The 24,643-nt window shown below is 45.0% G+C and overlaps 2 protein-coding genes across 2 annotated transcripts in view; both read left to right on the top strand.

Annotated features, from left to right (window-relative positions):
• LOC137537127 (uncharacterized) overlaps positions 1-24,643 on the top strand; it is a 627,974-nt gene that overhangs the window by 384,843 nt on the left and 218,488 nt on the right. The window lies entirely within an intron of this gene.
• LOC137535341 (zinc finger protein 665-like) lies at positions 797-24,478 on the top strand. The gene is made up of 5 exons (XM_068257168.1): positions 797-832; positions 8,514-8,621; positions 8,748-8,882; positions 9,163-9,520; positions 18,783-24,478. The coding sequence occupies exons 2-5, from the start codon at positions 8,544-8,546 to the stop codon at positions 20,234-20,236; spliced, it is 2,025 nt and encodes a 674-aa protein (XP_068113269.1). The 5' UTR covers positions 797-832; positions 8,514-8,543; the 3' UTR covers positions 20,237-24,478.

Here is a 24,643-nt window from a genome sequence, read left to right as displayed (position 1 = left end):
CGTTTTTAATGATCTAACTCGTCCGTCGTTAGACTTAATAGTCGTTGGCTGCTTTTTTTTAAACGATCATCGTTTGAAATGATTGGGGAACGATCGTTTCAAACGACTATAGTCGCATGTGTGTACGCACCTTTAGGCTCAGATTTGTTGATCATGATCGTGCGTTAATCCAGAAAATCATCACAGTACATGAGAACCTTACAAAAGCTATCACCTGATTACATGCTTCTCTGTGAGTTCTCCTAGGCAGAGCCATCCCTAATAATAATAATGGTAATACAGTAGAGGCCCAGTTAAGTGAACTCAGGTAGCTTGCAGTCTCAACTAACCAGCATGCCTTGCCGGGGGAGAATGGAGGCATTCCTATATCTATTTGCCGAGTACTGTGCAGCAGAAGTGACATATAAATCTTCCGGTAGCTGCTCTTCTTCTCTACTACAGTTACCAGCAGCTTCGCGGTATCATATGGCTGCTCTGCTTTTTATTTGAACCGCATTGGGACATGTGGCGCGTAGGAGCCGTGCAGGAGTGAAGAAGACCCGAGCCTGGACGATTCATAAGTGATTTTCACCCACTTTGCCTGTCATCCGTGGTGGAGTTTAGTGTTATATTCAACGCCTGTATAGGATAAATGAGACTCTACTGTAATAGTTTAAATGAGATAGCTGAGTGCAGAGGTGATTCCACAAACAGAGGTTGCAGTTAGCCCACTCACCACAAGATGGCGAACATTCTTCTCCCAGGTGGAACGCATAGATAGGAAGAAAGAAAACCAAAGAGAGGACAAATGTAGTTAGTTGCAGGATGGGAAGCGAACGTTTTGTTGGAAGAGGTAATTTTGTGATTCTGATTATATTGCATAAAAGCAAATGTATGCCCATTGCGATTTGCACACGTTAAAGTATAGATTGCAGTGAGGAGATCAGTACAGACATGGGTATGGGTGAGCAGTGGGGGGATTAGTACAGACGTGGGTATGGGTGAGCAGTGGGGGGATTAGTACAGACATGGATATGGGGGAGCAGTGGAGGGATTAGTACAGACATGGGTATGGGGGAGCAGTGGGGGGATTAGTACAGACATGGGTATGGGGGAGCAGTGGAGGGATTAGTACAGATATGGGTATGGGGGAGCAGTGGGGGGATTAGTACAGACATGGGTATGGGGGAGCAGTGGGGAGATTAGTACAGACATGGGTATGGGGGAGCAGTGGGGAGATTAGTACAGACATTGGTATGGGTGAGCAGTGGGGGATTAGTACAGACATGGGTATAGGGGAGCAGTGGGAGGATTAGTACAGACATAGGTATAGGGGAGAAGTGGGGGGATTAGTACAGACATGGGTATGGGGGAGCAGTGGGGGGATTAGTACAGACATGGGTGTGGGGGATTAGTACAGACATGGGTATAGGGGAGCAGTGGGGGGGATTACTACAGACATGGGTATAGGGGAGCAGTGGGGGGGATTAGTACAGACATGGGTATGGGGAAGCAGTGGGGGGGGGGGGGGGGGGATTAGTACAGACATGGGTATAGGGGAGCAGTGGGGGATTAGTACAGACATGGGTATGGGGGAGCAGTGGGGGGATTAGTATGGGTATGGGGTAGCAGTGGGGGATTAGTACAGACATGGGTATAGGGGAGCAGTGGGAGGATTAGTACAGACATAGGTATAGGGGAGCAGTGGCCGGATTAGTACAGACATGGGTATGGGGGAGCAGTGGAGGGATTAGTACAGATATGGGTATGGGGGAGCAGTGGAGGGATTAGTACAGACATGGGTATGGGGGAGCAGTGGGGGGATTAGTACAGACATGGGTATGGGGGAGCAGTGGAGGGATTAGTACAGATATGGGTATGGGGTAGCAGTGGGGGATTAGTACAGACATGGGTATAGGGGAGCAGTGGGAGGATTAGTACAGACATAGGTATAGGGGAGCAGTGGGGGGATTAGTACAGACATGGGTATGGGGGAGCAGTGGGGGGATTAGTACAGACATGGGTGTGGGGGATTAGTACAGACATGGGTATAGGGGAGCAGTGGGGGGATTACTACAGACATGGGTATAGGGGAGCAGTGGGGGGGATTAGTACAGACATGGGTATGGGGGAGCAGTGGGGGGGGATTAGTACAGACATGGGTATAGGGGAGCAGTGGGGGATTAGTACAGACATGGGTATGGGGGAGCAGTGGGGGGATTAGTACGGGTATGGGGTAGCAGTGGGGGATTAGTACAGACATGGGTATAGGGGAGCAGTGGGAGTATTAGTACAGACATAGGTATGGGGGAGCAGTGGGGGGATTAGTATGGGTATGGGGTAGCAGTGGGGGATTAGTACAGACATGGGTATAGGGGAGCAGTGGGAGGATTAGTACAGACATAGGTATAGGGGAGCAGTGGCCGGATTAGTACAGACATGGGTATGGGGGAGCAGTGGAGGGATTAGTACAGATATGGGTATGGGGGAGCAGTGGAGGGATTAGTACAGACATGGGTATGGGGGAGCAGTGGGGGGATTAGTACAGACATGGGTATGGGGGAGCAGTGGAGGGATTAGTACAGATATGGGTATGGGGTAGCAGTGGGGGATTAGTACAGACATGGGTATAGGGGAGCAGTGGGAGGATTAGTACAGACATAGGTATAGGGGAGCAGTGGGGGGATTAGTACAGACATGGGTATGGGGGAGCAGTGGGGGGATTAGTACAGACATGGGTGTGGGGGATTAGTACAGACATGGGTATAGGGGAGCAGTGGGGGGGATTACTACAGACATGGGTATAGGGGAGCAGTGGGGGGGATTAGTACAGACATGGGTATGGGGGAGCAGTGGGGGGGGGATTAGTACAGACATGGGTATAGGGGAGCAGTGGGGGATTAGTACAGACATGGGTATGGGGGAGCAGTGGGGGGATTAGTACGGGTATGGGGTAGCAGTGGGGGATTAGTACAGACATGGGTATAGGGGAGCAGTGGGAGTATTAGTACAGACATAGGTATAGGGGAGCAGTGGGGGGATTAGTACAGACATGGGTATGGGAGAGCAGTGGGTGGATTAGTACAGACATGGGTATGGGGGAGCAGTGGGGGGATTAGTACAGACATGGGTATGGGTGAGCAGTGGGTGGATTAGTACAGACATGGGTATGGGGGAGCAGTGGGGGGATTAGTACAGACATGGGTATGGGAGAGCAGTGGAGGGATTAGTACAGACATGGGTATGGGGGAGCAGTGGGGAGATTAGTACAGACATGGGTATGGGGAAGCAGTGGGGGATTAGTACAGACATGGGTATGGGGGAGCAGTGGGGAGATTAGTACAGACATGGGTATGGGGGAGCAGTGGGGGGGATTAGTACAGACATGGGTATGGGAGAGCAGTGGAGGGATTAGTACAGACATGGGTATGGGGGAGCAGTGGGGAGATTAGTACAGACATGGGTATGAGAATAGTAATAGCAGGAGTATGGATATTGTATACAAGAATACTTATGCAGCTGAGGAGCATGGCCCCAATCAATGCCTTCTTAGTAATCTTTGGAGAGGCTGTAAGAGGCATCGGGGACCAGAGAATGCTGAGGGAAGCCTCAGTAAGATCCAGAGGCCTCCCTCTGCTTAGGTAAGTTTGTAGTTTTTGTAGGATTTTACGCCTCGGGTTCATAATGATCAAGCAGGAATTGTTAAATCCTAGAGAAAGGACCTGGAGGGTGACTACTTATGATGTCATATCCTTTCCTCAGCTTTCACATCCTGTGGGTGTTTCCTATATTTTAGAACGCCCACCCTGTGGGAGTGGCCACTAATCTACACGCCTTCACCTTACACAGCAGAAATCTTACATTACACTTATGTTCCCATCCAATACTCTTTCATCTGTCCTCCCTCTTGTAAGTTACATTCACCTCCCTTACACCCAACCCCCTATCACTTACACCCCTCACTCCGCATCCCCCCCTCGCTATACACAGTGTTACCCTACCCTCTATAGCTTACCCTCTGCCCACCCATATGGCTGTCCCTCCCTGGTCCTCTAGTGCTGCCCCCCCCTCCCACCTTGTTACTGCTCGGTGCTCTAGTGCCGCCCCCTCCCCCATTGTTGTCACTCCCTGGTGCATACAACTTGCATTATTCATATATTACATGTATATATCTAATAATAAAGTGCAGTCATTTTTAGTGTTAAATTGATACACAACTAGTGTAATCAAGCAAAAGCATAACTTTGCATACAACTTGCATTACTTATAAATTGCATAAATTGCTAATATAAATCTAATAGCAAAGTGCCCTCATTGTTAGTGTTCTATTGGTAATATCTGATATGTGTAACTAACAATCTCATTACTCACGTATATTTACATTAAGGCTTAGTTGTGGACAAGCATGCACAGACCCCCCAACCATTCCATTTTTCACGGGACATCTACGGTTTGGGGGGTCTTGTCCCACGTCCCGCATTGCCATCTCTGTATCCTGGCACCACCCACCTGCTCCACTCGCCTCGACTCTATTAATGCAGAGTATTGCGCAACAGAAGCCTTGCATCTCTCACCTCTCCAGGCATTGCTTGTTGTGAATCCTACAGGCGCTGCTCCCCCTACTGGTGGGCATCTCCTTCTGCTCTACGCGAGCAGATGGCGGTCTATAGAGCAGCGGTGACAGGAAGATTCATGGCAGTGCCCGGCAAGGTAAGGCTTCTGCTGTGGGATACTCTTGACTTATACTGCTGGGGGGGGGGGGGGGGGGGGTTACAGCATCTCCCATGATGGCCTGTGTGTAGCGAGCACAGCAACTGGAGATGGCATGTCGGTCACTGGCTCTGTTCAGACCAGGTAGCTGAGAAAGGCATGGAGGCCCTCCTGCTGTGTGTGGATAGAGGGAGACACATGGGAGTGCGTTGTCCTGCCTTATTATCAATGTAAAGATGTTATCAATACCCACTGTCCCACAGTGACCTGTGCATTAGTGCTGTCCTTGCTGCATCCTGCCACTTAGTGCCTAGTGCTCACTATTCCTGCTGTATGTTACTGCAAGCCTGTTCCTTAGCACTATTTCCTGTATTATTTCTCTGTAATCATTTACATACCTACTCCTACTGTTGTGTCCCTTAAACTGCCTATTAGTGCTGTTCCTTCTGCCTAGTGCCATAGTTAACAACTGTCCCTTTTCTGAAAGACAGTCCCTCTTTAGGAACTCAGTCCCTCTGTCCGTCTTTCTACCTTATTTGTCCTCTTTTCAGGACCGATGTACAGATCTGTGCAAATATACATTGTTTTCTGCTGAAAAATGTATTTAACCACTGAAGATTTCAGGACGTGAATTTGACATCGTACTTGAACCCCCCCCCCTGTACATACAGTGGTGTGAAAAACTATTTGCCCCCTTCCTGATTTCTTATTCTTTTGCATGTTTGTTACACTTAAATGTTTCTGCTCATCAAAAACCGTTAACTATTAGTCAAAGATAACATAATTGAACACAAAATGCAGTTTTAAATGATGATTTTTATTATTTAGTGAGAAAAAAAAACTAAAAACCTACATGGCTCTGTGTGAAAAAGAAATTGCCTCCTGAACCTAATAACTGGTTGGGCCACCCTTAGCAGCAATAACTGCAATCAAGCGTTTGCGATAACTTGCAACGAGTCTTTTACAGCGCTCTGGAGGAATTTTGGCCCACTCATCTTTGTAGAATTGTTGTAATTCAGCTTTATTTGAGGATTTTCTAGCATGAACCGCCTTTTTAAGGTCATGCCACAACATCTCAATAGGATTCAGGTCAGGACTTTGACTAGGCCACTCCAAAGTCTTCATTTTGTTTTTCTTCAGCCATTCAGAGGTGGATTTGCTGGTGTGTTTTGGGTCATTGTCCTGCTGCAGCACCCAAGATCGCTTCAGCTTGAGTTGACGAACAGATGGCCGGACATTCTCCTTCAGGATTTTTTGGTACACAGTAGAATTCATGGTTCCATCTATCACAGCAAGCCTTCCAGGTCCTGAAGCAGCAAAACAACCCCAGACCATCACACTACCACCACCATATTTTACTGTTGGTATGATGTTCTTTTGCTGAAATGCTGTGTTACTTCTACGCCAGATGTAACGGGACACGCACCTTCCAAAAAGTTCAACTTTTGTCTCGTCGGTCCACAAGGTATTTTCCCAAAAGTCTTGGCAATCATTGAGATGTTTTTTAGCAAAATTGAGACGAGCCTTAATGTTCTTTTTGCTTAAAAGTGGTTTGTGCCTTGGATATCTGCCATGCAGGCCATTTTTGCCCATTCTCTTTCTTATGGTGGAGTCGTGAACACTGACCTTAATTGAGGCAAGTGAGGCCTGCAGTCCTTTAGATGTTGTCCTGGGGTCTTTTGTGGCCTCTCGGATGAGTTTTCTCTGCGCTCTTGGGGTAATTTTGGTCGACCGGCCACTCCTGGGAAGGTTCATCACTGTTCCATGTTTTTGCCATTTGTGGATAATGGCTCTCACTGTGGTTCACTGGAGTCCCAAAGCTTTATAAATGGCTTTATAACCTTTACCAGACTGATAGATCTCAATTACAGTACTTTTGTTCTCATTTGTTTCTGAATTTCTTTGGGTCTTGGCATGATGTCTAGCTTTTGAGGTGCTTTTTATCTACTTCTCTGTGTCAGATAGCTCCTATTTAAGTGATTTCTTGATTGAAACAGGTGTGGCAGTAATCAGGCCTGGGGGTGACTACAGAAATTGAACTCAGGTGTGATAAACCACAGTTAAGTTATTTTTTAACAACGGGGCAATCACTTTTTCACACAGGGCCATGTAGATTTGGAGTTTTTTTTCTCACTAAATAATAAAAACCATCATTTAAAACTGCATTTTGTGTTCAATTATGTTCTCTTTGACTAATAGTTAACGGTTTTTAATGAGCAGAAACATTTAAGTGTGACAAACATGCAAAAGAATAAGAAATCAGGAAGGGGGCAAATAGTTTTTCACACCACTGTATGTCCTGCAGTTAAATCACCACCAAGCACTCCCGCACATGCACCTGCGCGTTCCCATAAGTACACGCGCGTGCCTCCATTGGTACTGTGCATGCACGAGCGTGCATTCATTTAACAGTGAATGAGTGCTGTTAGTGCTGTTACTAGCAACACTCATTCATGAAAGCAAGAGCAAAAAAAGTAAAAAAAAAAAAAAAAAATATATTAAAGTGACTGTCCCATTAATTAACAAAGTGTCTCTCTTCCCCCACCCCCAAGAAAATATTAACTCCTATCTAACTAACCCCTTGTGTCACCTATACATAACCCTAAGATTATTGGACATCAGTAATGGCTGCCGCCAGTATCGATCAGGCGCGATCGCTAGGGTGACAACTCCGGGACCCAACACTGTACATATAGTCATATACATGCCTAGTGATGTATCTGTACAGCACTGGGGTCCCTAAACTGCGCCATAGCATTCGGATCCAATCACTGCAAATGCACAAGCTGGCGATAATGGTACGCCATATTCCCAACTAGTGATGAAATATTTCACGTAGGGTGTCATTTTAACCGGGAAAAGACAAGTAACATATTTTGAGATGTTTTATATCTGTGGCAGTTGTCATTTGAAATTGGTGGGCGGTGAAACATGAAAAAATGTGTATTTTCTGTACTTACATCAAATTTTTCTCTATATAATGCCTAAAAAAATAAATAATTCTTGAAAAACAAATACTATCCAAAGTACGCCTAGATTGTCCTGAATGTGTATCACTCTGATGGTGTAAGTAATAAAAAAGTTATTGCTATATCAACAGTAACCGCTGAAATTGTACTATGTGTAGTGTTACTTGTACTGTTTGCACTGCCAACCTGCCTTATGTCCACAAATAATTCCGGGTGCGGCGCCCGTCGCACTTGGCGAATAAAGTCATTCTGATTCTGAAATGCCAAAATTGTCAGGAATCTTAAGGGGGAAAAGCCTTGGAATGCGAAGTGGTTAATTCATCTAAACTTTATTCTAATCCTTTAAATTGATATCATTCTATTTTTTTCAAATTTAAATATGAATTAAAATGAGCCAGCATAGAATGGACCAGTGTAGTTTGAATTATAAAACCTATCTTCTTATTAAATATTTATAGTTGTGCTGAGGGCATGGCTGGGGGTGTGGTTGTAGTGTGACTAGGGTTGCGTTAGGGCGTGGCTTAAGTGTACCTCTTTCTTATCTCAAAATGTTGGGAGGTATGCATGTGCCCAACAGGAACTAACCTGTTAATGTACAATTATTGCTGTATACAATATCTATGATCATTCCTATTACTACTATTTTCAAACTTACATACAACTTCGCACCTCCAACTTGCTGTTTAACATTGCCCATAAAATTCCACACCCCTCCATTAGTGATGGCTTGTGGTCTGCAGCACGCTGTAAGTATAGTGCACAGGTAGCTATATACCCACTGATTATGCTTTCCTGCAATACTCTGCATGGCCCTACTACCCACAAGTGACAAGTCACTTTATTCTCTTGCAAAAGGCAGCAAAATCCTGTACACGGCCACTGAGGATGGTCAAGGACCAGAGTCACATGACCAAGAGAATATTCAACCTTATCCTGGAGATCATCTGTCTGCTAACTGGAGAGGTGAGGTGGATTCTGGGAGATCACATGACATAACTCTTATCTCTATTAATAAAACACACAGCTGACTGGAGAGGTGAGGAGGCTTCTAGGAGGTTATGTGACATTATTGTTGGTCTCCCCATACAGAGTTTTCCTCCAGTAAAATCTGGTGATCATGTGACCATCACCATGCCCCCTCCTCAACCCCTGATAACTGAGGGACACAACAAGCAGAAGATTTTGAAAATTACCAGGAAGATGACTGAGCTTCTGACAGGAGAGGTGAGTAGAGCAGGGAATTATGGGACATTATTCAGTAACAGAAAGGGCTTTGTCTGAGTCCTGACTGTATCATTGTGTGTGTCAGGTTCCTATAAGGTGTCAGGATGTCACAGTCTGTTTCTCCATGGAAGAGTGGCGGTATGTAGAAGGACACAAGGACCTTACAAGGATGCCATAATGAGGGTTTTTAAGAGAGTCCCCAAACTTTGTTTCATGATTCCTTTTGGATTTTTCTTATCTGTGTTACCATTTTGAAGTATCTTTTATTTTGTGCACTTAGGGTGGAAAACAGGTAAACACTGTGATTAAAAGGGGGGAAGAAGAGACGTATGTGAGGAGTGATCAGCAGTCTATGGAGGGGGGTGACATGATGGTGACAAATAAAGAGGAAGAAAAGGAGACATATGTGAGGAGTGATCAGCAGTCTATGGAGAAGGAAGACATGATGAGGACAATAAAAGAGGAAGAAGAAGAGACATATATGAGGAGTGATCAGCAGTCTATGGAGGAGGGTGACACGATTGGGACAAAGAAAGAGGAAGAAGAGACATATGTGAGGGGTGATCAGCAGTCTATGGAGGAGGGTGACATGATGAGGACATCTAAGGAGGAAGAAATTATTACAGGGATGAGCACAGGTGAGTGATAAACATTAGACATTGAAAATATATATTAAGCAGAATAAGAAATATGTCCCTGCTGAGCACAGTATAGATCACATAAAGCCAGTAAGTGGGGGAGGGGCTGTAAGACTGTTAGTGATGTTTGGGGGGAGGGGAGACTGAGGTGAAAAGTACCTGAAAAGTCCCTCTACTAAAACCACTATGCCAAGTGCAATCATGCTTTCCCAGAATAGTAAGACTTAGCCCCCATACTGCATGAATTTCAGGCAGGGAGTGAATAGTCAAATGACAGATCTGACAAGGGTGTTCATCAACCACCAAACAAATGTGAGCGGTAAAATGAATGTTATGAGGATACAGTCTACACAGTTACTATAATCAGGGCTGGTCCGAGGTACAGGCTCAGAAGGCATCAGCTTCTGGGCACTGAGCAGTAAGGGCTTTCCTCTCCCCACTCCCCTTCCCATCACTCTCCACGTTCCCTCGCCGACCAGCTTCTCTCTTCTAGCGCAGAACTGTTTAGCTCTATGGCAGCAGCTGGAATATCTCATCTGGTGACGCATGTGTATGTGCCGGAGAGTCACATGATGTGAGGTACCTGCTGCAGCCATGGAGACCGGATGCTAGGCGATGCTGAGGAGAAAAAGCCGGAGAGATGCTACGGGAACCTTTACAGGTGAGAGTAGCACTACCTCACTCTCATCCCAGGCTTCCTATACTGGGGGGCTTCAGGCTACCTATACTAGTGGGAGGTAGTGGCTGCTTATACTGTGTGTGTGTGGGGGGGGGGGGGGGGAGAATCAGGCTACCTATACTGAAGATAAATCTGGCTCCCTATACTGTGCAGGTATCAAGCTACCTATATTGGAGGGAGGAAGTGGTTGCCTATACTGAGGGGACATCCTCCTATACTTGGAGGAAACAGGCTACCTATATGGGGTGGAGGGAAACTGACTCTGTACTTGGGAATGGAGATCAAGCTACCTGTACTGGGAGGAAGTCATTGCCTGTACTGAGGGACATTGGGTTACCTAAATAGGGAACATCAGAGTTCCTATACTAGGGGTGAGAATAGGCTACCTGTACTGGATTGGGGGAGGGGCTCACTGTCTATATTGGTGGATCAATCTGACTACCTATTTGGGGGTGGGAATCAAGCAACCTGTATTACTGGGAGTGAATCTGGCTACCTATACTGGAGGAGGATCTATAGTGGGGAAGCTGGAAGCCTATGGGGGAATTTGTTTACCTATGATGGGGGGGATATGACTAATACCTTTAATTGGGGGGCACTTTGGAATCTCAGCCTTTGATCCTGCAGAATCTTGTCCCAGCCCAGATAATAGATGACTTCTGGACAGTCAGTAAACATGTAAATAATTACCTCATTTCTCTGACAATCCAGACACACATCCAGAAACACTGAGGTATAAAACATCAGCAGCTTATTTGTGTTATAGAATCATATAGAACAGCTAGAGGAATTTCTTATGTATCTTATCTTCAATATAAATAGCAAGAAAAAAACAATAAACCAGCCCTTACAAGGGCTATTGGGGAAGGTATTGTAGCACTTGCAGATGCTGTGTACACCTGTCTCCTCTCCTACAACACCTCAACTGCTCTGGAGGATAGTGGACACACAGCACCGCAATTAGCAAGAAAAACAATGAACCAGCCCTTATATGGGCTATTGGGTGATCAGGACGCTGTAGTAACAGCAAGAAACTGCACTAAACACACAGAAAAGCAAGCAAACTACTACCGCTATCCCTATCAGCAGCACAGCTCTCTCCCTAAATTGCTTCACGCTGCAGACTGTAAAATGGATGCCGTGCTGGCATTTTTATAGGAGGTGTGGTCCAGGAGGGAGGGATAGTTGATTGGCTGTCATGTGGCTGCTGCCTCTGGGGTGAGGGATCACATTTTAGCTACATGATGATCTATGGGGGCGGATTAGAACACGCCAAGTGTTCGTCTGCCAATGTGAACGCTCGTTATTCGGTGAACAGTTCAGGCCATCCCTGATCACTGCAAGGAGAGAAGCCAGCGCATCCTGTAACAGGCCTCATCTGAATGACTATCAGCTCATATGTGCAGCACCTCTAATAGGCTAACTACATACATTGCATTCAAACAGGTGCAATTCATATGCATTAATGACCCCAATTTCTAAACGAACCGGAAATTGACATGCAAACTTGAATACAGGCTGGAAGCAGCAAGCCTTCTAGTTACATTGTATAGTTTTGTGTACTGATGAACCTTAGTGGTGCTTCAGAGGACTTAAGCTGGCCACTAACGGTCCAATTTCTAGCGAAAAATCGTTTGAGCGATCAGAAATTCTGATCGGATTGGTTGTAAATAATCTCCATTGATGGACACAATCGATTATGAACGAATGAAAAAAATGTCGCCCGAATGAATTTTCGACGAACGAAAATTTGGATTTTCTTGGTGGTCGTGATAGATAGGAAGCAATGATTGGTTAGTTGATGGTGTAATGAACGATTTTTCACTAGAAATTGGACCGTTAGTGGCCAGCTTTAGTCAACTATCTGAAGCAGTTATAGGAGTGGATAGGAATACTGGCCCAATCAAGGAGAGGGGCTAGGGTAAGCTTTAACAGTGTCGGTCCATCTGCAGAGTCGACCCGGAGACCCATAAGGGCGTAGACTGAATATTTGTGGTAAGTAAGAGGGTGAGCAGAGAGTGAGGAAAAGGAGAAGAAAAGATAGAGGGAGAGAAAGAAGGTGAATTGAGGAGCCTATCTCACAGCCTTTAGATTAAAGCATCCTCCAGAGAGGGATGTTGTAACTTGAGCCAGGAATCCCAGATTTTCTTGAATTTCTTGTGGCTGTCTCTCAGGATACTTGTTAGTTTTTCATTTATCATAAAGAAATTTGTTCTGGATTTTACTTCTCCGAAGTTATCTGTAGGTTTCTTCCAATTTTTCACTATCACCTGTCAGGTTAGTCTGGTCAATGACTATAGGTCAGGCCATATGCCCATATGACTGACCTATAGCCCAGTCCGTAACACCTGCACAAACTCCTACCTAGCAATATACTAACAATACCCTGCAGCTAGATGTAACATGCGATCTGACAGATAGTGAATCACCAGGCAAATCCTGATTACTTGGCAATGCAATATGGACACAACAGAGCAATATAAGTAACGTAAGACAGTCACCTGAGGCCTAGTGGATGAGGCTATCCAGACGAGCAAATGCAGATAGTCAGTGGCTTCAGAGAGCTGTAGCAATTCAGGGTTGGAGTTCCTGGAAATTCCATAGTCAAGACAAGCCAAAGTCGGTTCAGGCAGAGTTCGTGCAATCGGTGTCCAGAGCAGAGGTCAAACCAGGCAGAAGGCAGCGTAATCCAGAAACAGAAGCAAGGTTGGCAACAGGGAATCCAGCAGAGATACTTAGTCAGAGTCCAGGCAGTGGTTGGCAACAGGCATCAAACAGGTAATGTGGTCAGGATGCAAAGCAAGGTTCAGCAACAGGAATCAAACAGGTTAGCGTGGTCAGGATTTAAAGCAAGGTTCAGCAACAGGAGTCAAACAGACAGAGCGCACACCCAGCAAGTCAAAGCTAATACTATCACGGGCGAAGACTGGGAGCGCATACTGAGTTTAAATACAAGTAGTGACTAATTAGTATAAAGCAGAGTTGAAAACAACCCAATCATATTTAGTGTGTCAGCTAGTCAGCTGACGCGCAGGCTAATACGTATTGAGAATGCGTCCTCTGCCTGTCAAATGAGGACAGCCCAGCTACCTGTGTTCCACTGATGTCAGCGGCTTGCCGAGACCCGGAAGTCGTGTCCGCAGCCCGGGTCTCAGCAATCCGCCACTGCTGATCGGCGGAACTGACATCATCATTGTGGCTGCCTAGAAGACCATAGATGCCAATTTGTTTTGCGATGGCGACAGTGAGTCTATTTTATCATGTTATAAGGCCTGCCAAGGGTCTTTGATTATGGTTTTGTGAAAAAGTGAGGATAGCAATTTGTAGACTTGACTCCAAAATCTAATAAGGCAGGGACAAGACCACCAGGTGTGTAACATATTGCCTGGTACCCTGCAACCCCAAAAGCAAAAGGGGTTGGCAGTAGGGTAGACTTTGAAATTAAAGAACAGTCCTCAAGAATGGATCTATGTTAGATATTAATTTTGGGGCTTAACAATAGCTCTCCCTTAATATCAACTTACAGGGGCTTCCAAAACTTAAGCACTAGACTTAAACAAGAAATTGTAGGAAAAAAGTCGAAAGGAGCCTCCGATTAATCCAAAAAAATACAGAAAACGTTATTGTGGACCGGTACGCAGTAAACAACTCACATTTAAAATCAGTTAAAACTTGAGGGTCCCCGGAGTACCCCACCCTCCCTACATTCATCACCAGTCATACACCACACCATCCACAACCTAATTAGCTGTTGCTGCAGCGTTAAGGACTTCTGGCTACCTATTGCTGTAGTTACAAGGTTGATGCTAGCATGCCATAGAAATGAGCCCACCTCCGTCAGGGAGTCAAAGGGGCAAACTTGCCAGAAAAAATATGGCACACAAAAATATTCCAGACCTGGGTGCACCCAGATGGCGAAAGCTTTCTCACAGTGTCCGGATAATGAAAGTTCCACTGTTGCTAATACATCCCGTTAGATTTCATAACTTATATAGGCACATCTTAGAAGCCAGCAAGCCATTTAATCAGTTCACATAAGGTCATTGTATGAGCAAGACATTGCTTACATCCGCTGTGACCTGCCGGTCCCCAACACTCTGCGGTCCGCGGTAGTGTTCACAATTGAAAACTTATAGCTCTATGACTCACTGTTACCGCTGTGCACAGCTTAGTTGAGTGGCGTGTTCTTTGCTGGTGTTGGAGCGCGATCTACCCGCCCAGCGCGACTCTCCATAGGCTTGACGGCGGGGATCGAGCGCTCGTATGCTCCGGAGGGTGGGCGAGGCCGGCCTCCTGGGACTCCTCACACTTACATGTTTCGCCCAATGGGCTTCATCAGAGAGATGTCAGTGACATGAAATCTAACGGGATGTATTAGCAACAGTGGAACCTTCATTATCTGGGACACTGTGAGAAAGCTTTCGCCATCTGGGTGCACCCAGGTCTGGAATATTTTTGTGTGCCATATTTTTGCTGGCAAGTTTGCCCTTTGACTCCCTGACGGAGGTGGGCTCATTTCTATGGCATGCTAGCATCTACCTTGTAACTACAGCAATAGGTAGCCAGAAGTCCTTAACGCTGCAGCAACAGCTAATTAGGTTGTGGATGGTGTGGTGTATGACTGGTGATGAATGTAGGGAGGGTGGGGTACTCCGGGGTCCCTCAAGTTTTAACTGATTTTAAATGTGAGTTGTTTACTGCGTACTGGTCCACAATAAAGTTTTCTGTATTTTTTTGATTAATCGGAGGCTCCTTTCGACTTTTTTCCTACAATTTCTTGTTTAAGTAGGGTAGACTTTGGCTATCCAGGCCAGAACCGGGTACCAACGGGTCATTATTTAATAAGCCGCCTCCACAGTATGGAACTTGCATTAGCAGCTAGAGATCCTACTCCAGATGTCCAACCAGTCCTCCCTGTCCTTAGTTCCCTGGAAGTCTGCTTCCCACCTAGAAGTGTAAACGTGTTGTTTTGGGTTCTGTGGACATGTAAGAAAGGAATAGAGAGTAAAAATTAGTCCTCTGGTGTTGGGGCAATGGAAGCAGATATTTTCATACGGAGTAAGATCTAAGGAGGAGGGGAAGGTCTTTGTTCCTGGTCAGAGACAATATCCAGTGTCTAATCTGAAGATAGTGAAAGATTTCACTCTGCAGGGCCTGGTATTTCTCTTGTAAGTCAGACCACGCTAAAATACTAGTAGGGGTGTAGGTATATAGCCTATTAGAGGTGCTGCATATATGAGCTGTTAGTCATGGGATGTGCTGGCTTCCCTCCTTGTTGTCTACAAAAATGTAAGTTACACATTTATACCTAGCTGCTCGCAGATTCATGCATCTGTTTACAGGTCAAAGAGATAAGGAAGGGTCCGCTTCAATGCCACATGAGGTTTATTAGGGCCTTATCCCAAAACAGCATTAGGAACACTCCACTGACATGTTTCGGACCTAGAGTGGTCCTTAATCATAGCACCATCATTATAAGTAAAGGTTAGGGTCCCTTCTGAGAGGATGGCCTCACTGTGGTGGAAGGGTCCAGTGAAGCATTTGGCAGAGGCTTGCGTGCTGAAGCGTTATGGTGTTTTGTGGCTATGATACCATGCAATAACGCTAAAATCGCAAATCCAGGTGGAGACCCGGCTACCTTTATTCTTCGCGAGTGAGTTTGCACCCTTTGGGGATCGGAGTGCTGCTGGTTGACTCCCTGGTTTTTGGAATTGCTTTGGGTGGTTTGAGCGACGGACCTCTCTTTCTACTGTGGAAGGGTCCAGTACCCAATAATTTGCATGTAAAATGTTTCTGCAAGGTGTGCATTTAGCCTGTTAGAGGTGATGGAGGCTGGAGTGGTTAATAATTCAGGTGCGGCATGTCCATTGTTTGGGTTGTGCAGCCCCCCACTTTTGTTGGTGATCACAGGTCCTCTCTCTATGAAAACTGTGCTTTAATCACAGCCCTCCCCTCCTCCTCTGTGCCGGGCTTCCAGGAGGAGGGAGGGGCTGTTACAGGCAGGGGAGGGGGGGGGAGGATACAGGATTGGGGAAGCAGAGGTATTACTTATATACGTTATGGAGATATAAAACCACTGATATTCTTGTAACTGGCTAAACAGCACCTCTACAGAAATAACAATACAAAGCACAATTTCCCCTCCCTAATACAGAGGATATGCCCAAGTGTTCAGCTTCATGTGAGCAGGACGTCACCCCACAATGCATCATGGGTGACTATGCAAATCATCTGCCCCTCTGCAAATTCCTAGTGGTTCTGGTTCTCCATGACATAATTGTCCAATTTGACCACCTCCATGTAGCACAAGGGGTAAAAGATTTTGAATATAAGAATAGATTTTGTTGGTAAGCTCTCATGCCACATTGAAATGGTCAAATTGGCCAATCAAAATTGGATGTGTGTAGCAGGCTCTAGGGCAGAACAAGCCGCTCAGTGGGAGCCATGCAGCATGTCTGTACAGGAAACGCTCACCTGAAACAATCACAGATGCTTCTTTCAGGTAACCAGTTTGTACTCCGCTTTAGATGCCAAGAGGTGATAATCTCTAACACCATAGATGTTCCTTCCACATACCACAGGAGATTAGAGGCTTTCCCACCTCTTGTGTCTCACAAATATCCCAAAGAAGTGTAAGCTTCTCCACATTCTGGATCAGTGCTCCCCCTTCACACTCATTCACACTAAGTATGTTTGGGGAAAGTTTTACCAATTGTGTTGGGGAATCCCTGCCTATTAATGGGAAATGCTGCTTCTTACTGGGAAACACTGCCTGTTTTGGGGAGTCAAAGAGCATTTTTTCAGCAGATTGTGGTTTGTGTTATGGGGGGGGGGCAGTAGTTTTGCCCAGTATAGGGCCCAGAAATAGATTGTGGTGGCAGTGGTCACAGAATATTGTAAGGTGGAGTCTGTGTGGGTCTCCCTGCCCCCCAGTGATCTCCTGTCCAATAGGAGCTGCATTGTGCAGCAGCGTGGTTCCTCATTGGACAGAAGGATGGGAGGAGAGCTATGGCTATACTGTATATATAGGAGTATATATGTGTGTATTTATATCCAGCTACAGAAGTATTAGTGGGTTTGGATCTCCATGACCTAAATGGGTGATTCCTCCACCTCGCAGCTCCTATAATTTAGTGTTGTGTAATGTCACAATATCTTTATTTGCACAATTAGGGACAAGAGAGAGATAAAGGAATGTGTTTTAAACTGATACATTTTTCTAAAAACAGATATGCTTTGCAAAAATTTTTTCTTTTGCAGCATACATTTCCAGTCCATTTACATATGTCAAAAACGTGTCCCCAGCCGTGGCAATGGGTGGGGGGGGGGGGCTCCGAGCTGGAGGGGGTAGCAGTCAGGAAGAAAGCAGCGGGGGTCCCCTGTCCGCTCTCCCCCTCCAGCAATTGCACAGCGTTTGGTCAGCCATCGGGCGGGGAAGTCAGTGTTCTTCCCAGAATGTTTTTTCAGCCGGGTGGCATGAAAAAATAGCCGGGTGGGGTGAGATGAGAGCATGCAGGGCTGGCGCTTCTCTACTTACAGCGGAGGAGGAGGTGAGCAGATGACAGCCGGGTGCTCACCAAAACTAGCTTGGTGGAGCACCCGGCTAAAGGAGCCAGGGGAGAACACTGGAAGTAATTACTCACCTCTTCCTTCCACGTTCCAGCGCTGCGTACCACTGCTCGTCACCTCCTGAAATGCCGCCCACTGTAGTACGGAGGTCAGTAATTACTCCCCTCCCGCTCCCTGACCACACGTTGCACAATAGTTGGAGGGGGAGAGCAGATGGGGGGACCCAGGTGAGGGAGAGGGGGGTCCGACCTCCCCCTCCCCACCGCTGTGCCCACTGCCCCCCTTCCTGGCTGCTACCGCCTCCAGGCTACCGGGAGGCAATTATACTACCTATGGTGGGGGGGATAAGAGGTCCGCAAAGATGACGTTGAGGGGAGGAGCAGGCAGTAGGCAATCCGCTTTGGCATCCGTTTTTGTGTGCAAAGTTCTCTTTGTAGAGGGAAATCCGTTTTTGTGTTGCCTTTCATTGCCCCTGCGGGTCTCCTGGCTCCGTGGAAATCCGGACTCTCCATTCAGTTTTTCAAACCGGAGGATATGTTTTTTGAAGTGTGTGAAGACGGACGCTATTTTTAACATTGGTATCCGTGGCTCCATTTCTGGCCCGGGCAAAGAAAATGGAGCTATGAATATGGTTTTAAAACAAGAGTGAACCGACCCTAAGTGACACCACATTGCTCGTACATATAGGTCTGTTGTCACAAGAGTGAAACATTGCTTCCATTGTCTCATCAAGCTCTACAACTGCTTTTCCATGTATGGCCAATGCTTTATGTGTAGGGAGGGTCAATGACATGCAAATAACTTTGTACTTGTATGCAAATGTAATGCAAACTGCATGCCACTAACGCCATTTCTCAGGAAATACATTTGATTGCCTTTATTCCAAGCTCCATACATTTGCATAAACTTTGCATCAACTTGGAATTACCAGCAGCTCACTGACCATCCCTAATGATAATTGTTCCTCCGCTCAGAATTCTCTAACAGGAAGTGTTGATGTTTCTCTATTTGCAGGGAGGAGTCCCGGCATCAGGAACCTCTCAAAGACTCGTCTCTCTGTATCCACAGACTGTACAACGGATCATGATGTCACTAAACAAGAGTCTCCTGCAGATATCCTGATTACCCCAAATATTTCCCCAGACTCCCCTCACCTGTCTAACCCTGAGGGGCATCATACCCAGCACAGCTCTCCCCCTGCTGGAGAGTCTTATTTCTGTTCCACATGTGGGAAATGTTTTGCTCAGCAGTCAAGACACAAGAGATCTCACACTGGTGAGAAGCCATTTGCACGTGCTGAGTGTGGGAAATGTTTAGAACAGAAATCAGGACTTGCTTCACATGAGAGATTTAACACTGTAAAGAAGTCATATTCATGTGTTGAGTGTGGGAAATGTTTTACATGTAAAGCAGACCTTGACAGACATGTGAGATCTCACACTGGTGAGAAGCCCTATTCATGTGCTGAGTGTGGGAAATGTTTTGGACAGCGAGCACACCTTGTCACACATAGCAGATTTCATACCGGAGAGAAGCCTTATTTATGTACTGAGTGTGGGAAATGTTTTGCACAGCAAACAGACCTTGTCAGACATCGCAGAATTCATACCAGAGAGAAGCCCTATTCATGTGCTGAGTGTGGGAAATTTTTTGTAGATAAAACAAACTTTGAAATACATGTGAGATCTCACACTGGTGACAAGCCCTATTCTTGTGCTGATTGTGGGAAATGTTTTGTAGTGAGTTCAGCGCTTGTCAGACATGAGAGATCACACACTGGTGAGAAGCCCTATTCATGTGCTGAGTGTGGGAAATGCTTTAGACAGCGAGCGTACCTTGTCACACACAGCAGATTTCATACTGGAGAAAAGCCTTATTCATGTGCTGAGTGTGGGAAATGTTTTGTAGTGAAATCAGCTCTTGTCATACATGAGAGATCTCACAATGGTGAGAAGCCGTATTCATGTGCTGAGTGTGGGAAATGCTTTGGATGTCAAACATACCTTGGCAGACATATGAGATCTCACACAGGTGAGAAGCCCTTTTCATGTCCTCATTGTGGGAAATGCTTTGGATGGAAAGGAGACCTTGCTAGCCATGTGAGATCTCACACTCGTGAGAAGCCCTATTCTTGTGCTGAGTGTGGGAAATGTTTTGTAGAGAAAGCAAAACTTGCTTCACATGAGAGATTTCACACTATTAAAAAGCCATATTTGTGTACTGAATGTGGGAATTGTTTTAAATGCAAAACAGACCTGGTCAGACATGTGAGATGTCACACTGGTGAGAAGCCCTTTTCATGTCCTGAGTGTGGGAAATGCTTTAGACGGAAAGGAGATGTTGACAGACATTTGAGATCGCACACTGGTGAGAAGCCCTATTCATGTGCTGAGTGTGGGAAAAGTTTTGCATGTAAATCAAATCTTGTCAGTCATAGGAGATCCCACACTGATAAGAAGCCCTATTGAAGTGCTGTGTGCAGAAAAAGTTTTGACTGAAATGATGATCTCATTACACATGAGGTCTCACACTGGTGAGAAGCCATATTCGTGTGCTGAGTATGGGAAATGTTTTGAATATTAAAAAAAAAAGCTTTGTCACACAAATCTCACTCCTGTTAGAAGCCCTTCTTATGTACTGTGTAAGGGAAATTTCTTGGTCAGAGTGTTCCTTTCCAAAGTTTCTTTTATTTCTTGCAAAGTGCATAGAATCCCGAAGACTCTGTCATGCTACTCATTGTATTGGATTGCTAAAGTGTTTAAGTCCCTGAACTGACTAGACTTGTTGAGATAAACATGGGTACATACAGTACTAAGCCTCATTAGAACTTGCCCTTGTTAATTTTTGTATTGGTTCTATTGTAGTGGTTAAAAAATTACGTGTGTTATCCATGCAAATGAGACAGAAACTGCAGTAACACAGCCACTGCTCCCCTTAAAAGTAAACAAAAGTCAAAACACTTTGATCTGGGTGAACAAACATTTCTGATAACAAGAGAGTGCTGAAAAGTTAATTATTTTGTTGAGTGCTGAATGACCCATATTTGGTATCATACTGGTATGGCTGCTGTGCACAATTCAGAGTCAGAATATAACCCCTTAAAGTGAATCTGGAAATGTGAGACTCCTGAAAAGTTCTGTGTACCAGTGTTTTTCCACATACAATTCATTATCTTGTAGGGAAGTACAAGAGGGACTCCGAGAGCCTAATATAGTGTAGTATGTACTGGAAATGGGCAAATATAAAAGCACGTGAAAGAGATACTCACAAACCAGGGTTACCCGATAGGTAACCACTGTAAATGCAGGTGAGGAGATTAGACCTTTCCTCACTCAGGATTAAAAGTCACTCTGTGTAGATCGGAAAGAAGGGGGTATATCACCCCTCCACCAGGGGTGGACACAATGCTTGTAGATAGAGTGCTAAAAGGATAAAATGAACTAAACATTTTTTTTAAATAAGCTTGGAAGGCAGTGGTGGCCTTGCCCCCTAAAAGCAGACACAATAACCGTCTGTTTCAAAAAGACACACATTTATTCTATACTCCCCAAAAGTGTTGCAACGCGTTTCGCAGGTATAATCTGCCCCATCAGGCAACACACAGGTGTATAAACAGTATGTCTTCAGTGATGCACCAGTCGCCTCTGTGAAGGAAATACACTTAATTGGCTTTATTCCTCTGTCTGCTTTTAGGGGGTAAGTCCCACCTCTGCCTTCCAAGCATATTTTAAAACATGTTTTAGTTCATTTTATCCGTTTAGCGCCTCTGTTCTCTATCTGCAATTCATTATCTGTTGAGTTTAATTTTCACTTTTGGTTTGCTTTAAAATTTGATGCTGATACTTCAAGTCCACAACAGTCTGCAATAATGTGCAGCTGGTAGTGAGAGATTGCCCAATATAGGCTCTCTCCGGTCCACTCATGAGTTTATGTTGGCACATGTCCACCGCTTTGCCCGATCACATGATCCTCATCCAGCTCTCTGATTCTCATCATCCAGACTCCCATCCTGTGCTCTTTCCACTTCCTGTACTGCCACCAGGAGGCAACTGAGTTTAACTGCAGTACTGCAATTAATTTGGAAGATTATAGAGTTTTTATAAAATATAGATCCAATAAAAAAGGATGGGGGGGGGGATGTCTGTATGTTTGTTGAGGCTTCCATAGCTCAATGGATGACATTGTTGAGGACTGGGACAGCGTAGAATCCTTATGGCTAAGTGTTCATCCTGGAAATAACAGTTGTCAATTGCTTATTAGGGTCTGTTATAAACCTCCACAAATAAATTAAATGGAGGAAGTGCAATTATTGCAGCAGATTGAAAAAGCTGCTAAGAAAAGCAGGGTCATAATTATGGATGATTTCAATTAACCAGACGTTAACTGGGAAATATAGGCCACTCGCTCGCACACTGCAAGACAATTATTTAACCCAGATGGTAACCGAACCAACCAGGGGAGATGCTCTGCTGGATTTGATCATTTCAAATAGACCAGATGTTATATCTAATGTGCAGTTTCGAGAACATTTGAGAAATAATGACCATATAATGGTAACATTTGACCTACTACTCAACAGGGTTGTGAACAAGAGGACAACTAAAACTATGAGTTTTAAAAGGGCTAACTTTAACAAGGGACTCACTAAGACTGGTAGGCTGGGAGAGTAAATTACAGGGCAAGGACACTGAAAGTAAATGGCAAACTTTCAAACAGATTCTTAATGACTACTGTAGAATCTACATACCTTATGGAAATAAAAATTCTAGATCTAAAAAAGGCCAGTATAGATAAATAATACTGTTTTAGATATGATGAAGTATAAAATGAATGCATTTGGTGCCCTATAGAATGAGGGGACTGCATCTACACTAAAGAATTATAGGGAATGTAACAAAAACTGCAAAAAAAGTAATCAGACTTGCGAAACTGGAAGTCAAATCCCAAAAAGTTTTTTACACATAAACTCTAAAAAAAAAAGAAGGTAGAGAATATAGGACTTTTACAAGATCAACACACACAATTTCTCACTCCCAGCTAAAGCAATTTCCTACCTTTATTTGGTGAGCAGGCACCAGTCAGCCAATCAGGTGTACTGGTATACACCCTTTGCCTGCCATAACAAATCTAGCAGGAATGGCATAAATTAGGTAGCGTTCAGGTGGGAGGCTTCGGTTGGACGTAATTGTAGATTACATGGCTAGCAGGGATGCCCCGTGCAGGCAGGTCTTGACCAAATAAAGGTAGGAAATTGCTTTAGCTGGGAGTGAGCAATTGTGTGTGTTGCACTTAGCTTTCAGTTCAGAGGCAGTGGGGGTGAATTCCTTGGTGGTGAGAGGTCCAGGGCCCACCGGCACTTCCTTTTAGGTATCAGCCCCCCAGCTGTTGTGCGAACCAGTGTTTGTGATTTTAAATTTTACAAGATCAGGCAGGAAACTTGATTGTGGAGGACAGAGCTAAAGCGAAAATTTTACATGCTTGCTTTGCTTCTGGCTTTACCAAGGTGAGGCCTTTTGCTCATAATATGGCCCTGGGTTGTTCCCAATCTACCTCATTCAGTATGAATTGCCTAACACAGAAAGGTGTGCAGGAACGATTTAAATAAGATTAAGATTGACAAGGGACCTGGCCCAGAAGGCATCCACCCCATGGGTATAAAAGGAGTTGAGTTCAGTTATCGATAAGCCACTTTTTCTTATGTTCTGTGATTCTCTGTCAAGTGGGTCAGTTCCTTATGACTGGCGTACAGGTGATGTTTTCCCCTTACTCAAGAAGGGAAAAAAATTGGAGCCAGGAAACTATAGACCTGCAAGCTTAACGTCAGTTGTGTGCAAATTGTTCGAAGGTATCCTACGAGATGCTATGCAAAATTATAGAGCACAGAATAGTCTTATTTCAGTTCAACAGCATAGTTTTATTAAAGACAGGTCGTGTCTCACCAGCATGCTTAGCTTTTATGAAGTGGTGAATGAAAATTTAGATCTTTGGAAAGCTATAGATGTACTTGGACTTTTCAAATTCTTTTGACACTGTTCACCACAATAGCCTGGTACAAAAGCAGTGACTAGGAGGAAATGTGTATATGTGGATAGAGAACTGGTTAAGGAGTCTGTTTCAGGAGCTGGAGTCGGGAAGCCCGAGCTTAGTTCGGGGTGGCTAAAAGCGCCGCTCCTATTGGCTGCCTGGGTCCCACGTGTGATCAGCACTGCACAGTGGAACCCAGGCTTCTCCAAACACCACCCTCATTTCAGGTGCCTTGCTAGATAAAGCTCCAAGAAAAAAACAAAAAAACAAACCAACACAGTTGGTTCTGTGTTGATTCGGCTTTTATAAGAGCTGGCTGAAGGGTCCTGAAGCTGGTCACAGGAAGAGTGAGAGGGTTCCCTGGCCACCTGGCCCAGTCCAGGTATTACCCCTGCGCAAGGTGTGGTGCTCTCATGAGTAAAAATGAGCTTGGCTGACCAGGAAGTAGATCAGAGTGGAGGGAACAGAGCTCTCCCCAGAGGCCTGGCAAAAAGGAACTTTTACTGCAGACTGTTAAGTAAGTTGCCTATCTCTGAGTGGACTATCACCTGCTGTACTGCTTTATAGTGAGTAATGGAAGTTATAATTGTGAGAGCCATTGTTTTGTTTTGCCTTATTGCATTGTTTTGTTTGCCAACAATTACTTTTGCTTTAATAAACCAGGCAGGAGCCTGACTTTTACAAAACCTGAACGCTTGCTGTCTCTTATCTGAACTGTCATATCCAAGTGTATCTGAAGCTTCACTAAAATATATACACTCACCTAAAGGATTATTAGGAACACCATACTAATACGGTGTTTCACCCCCTTTTTGCCTTCAGAACTGTCTTAATTCTACGTGGCATTTATT

This window comes from Hyperolius riggenbachi, chromosome 10 (assembly GCF_040937935.1).
Source record: "Hyperolius riggenbachi isolate aHypRig1 chromosome 10, aHypRig1.pri, whole genome shotgun sequence".
NCBI classification, from domain to species: domain Eukaryota; kingdom Metazoa; phylum Chordata; class Amphibia; order Anura; family Hyperoliidae; genus Hyperolius; species Hyperolius riggenbachi.
This window is presented reverse-complemented; position numbering and strand designations above follow the sequence as displayed.

What these genes read in the sequence shown, in the direction of transcription:
- LOC137535341 (XM_068257168.1), top strand. Translation starts at nt 8,544, where the DNA reads ATGGTCAAGGACCAGAGTCACATGACCAAGAGAATATTCAACCTTATC. An exon ending in TCTGTCTGCTAACTGGAGAG is followed by an intron (nt 8,622 to 8,747) that starts GTGAGGTGGATT and finishes CTCCCCATACAG; the next exon opens with AGTTTTCCTCCAGTAAAATC. An exon ending in CTGAGCTTCTGACAGGAGAG is followed by an intron (nt 8,883 to 9,162) that starts GTGAGTAGAGCA and finishes TTGTGCACTTAG; the next exon opens with GGTGGAAAACAGGTAAACAC.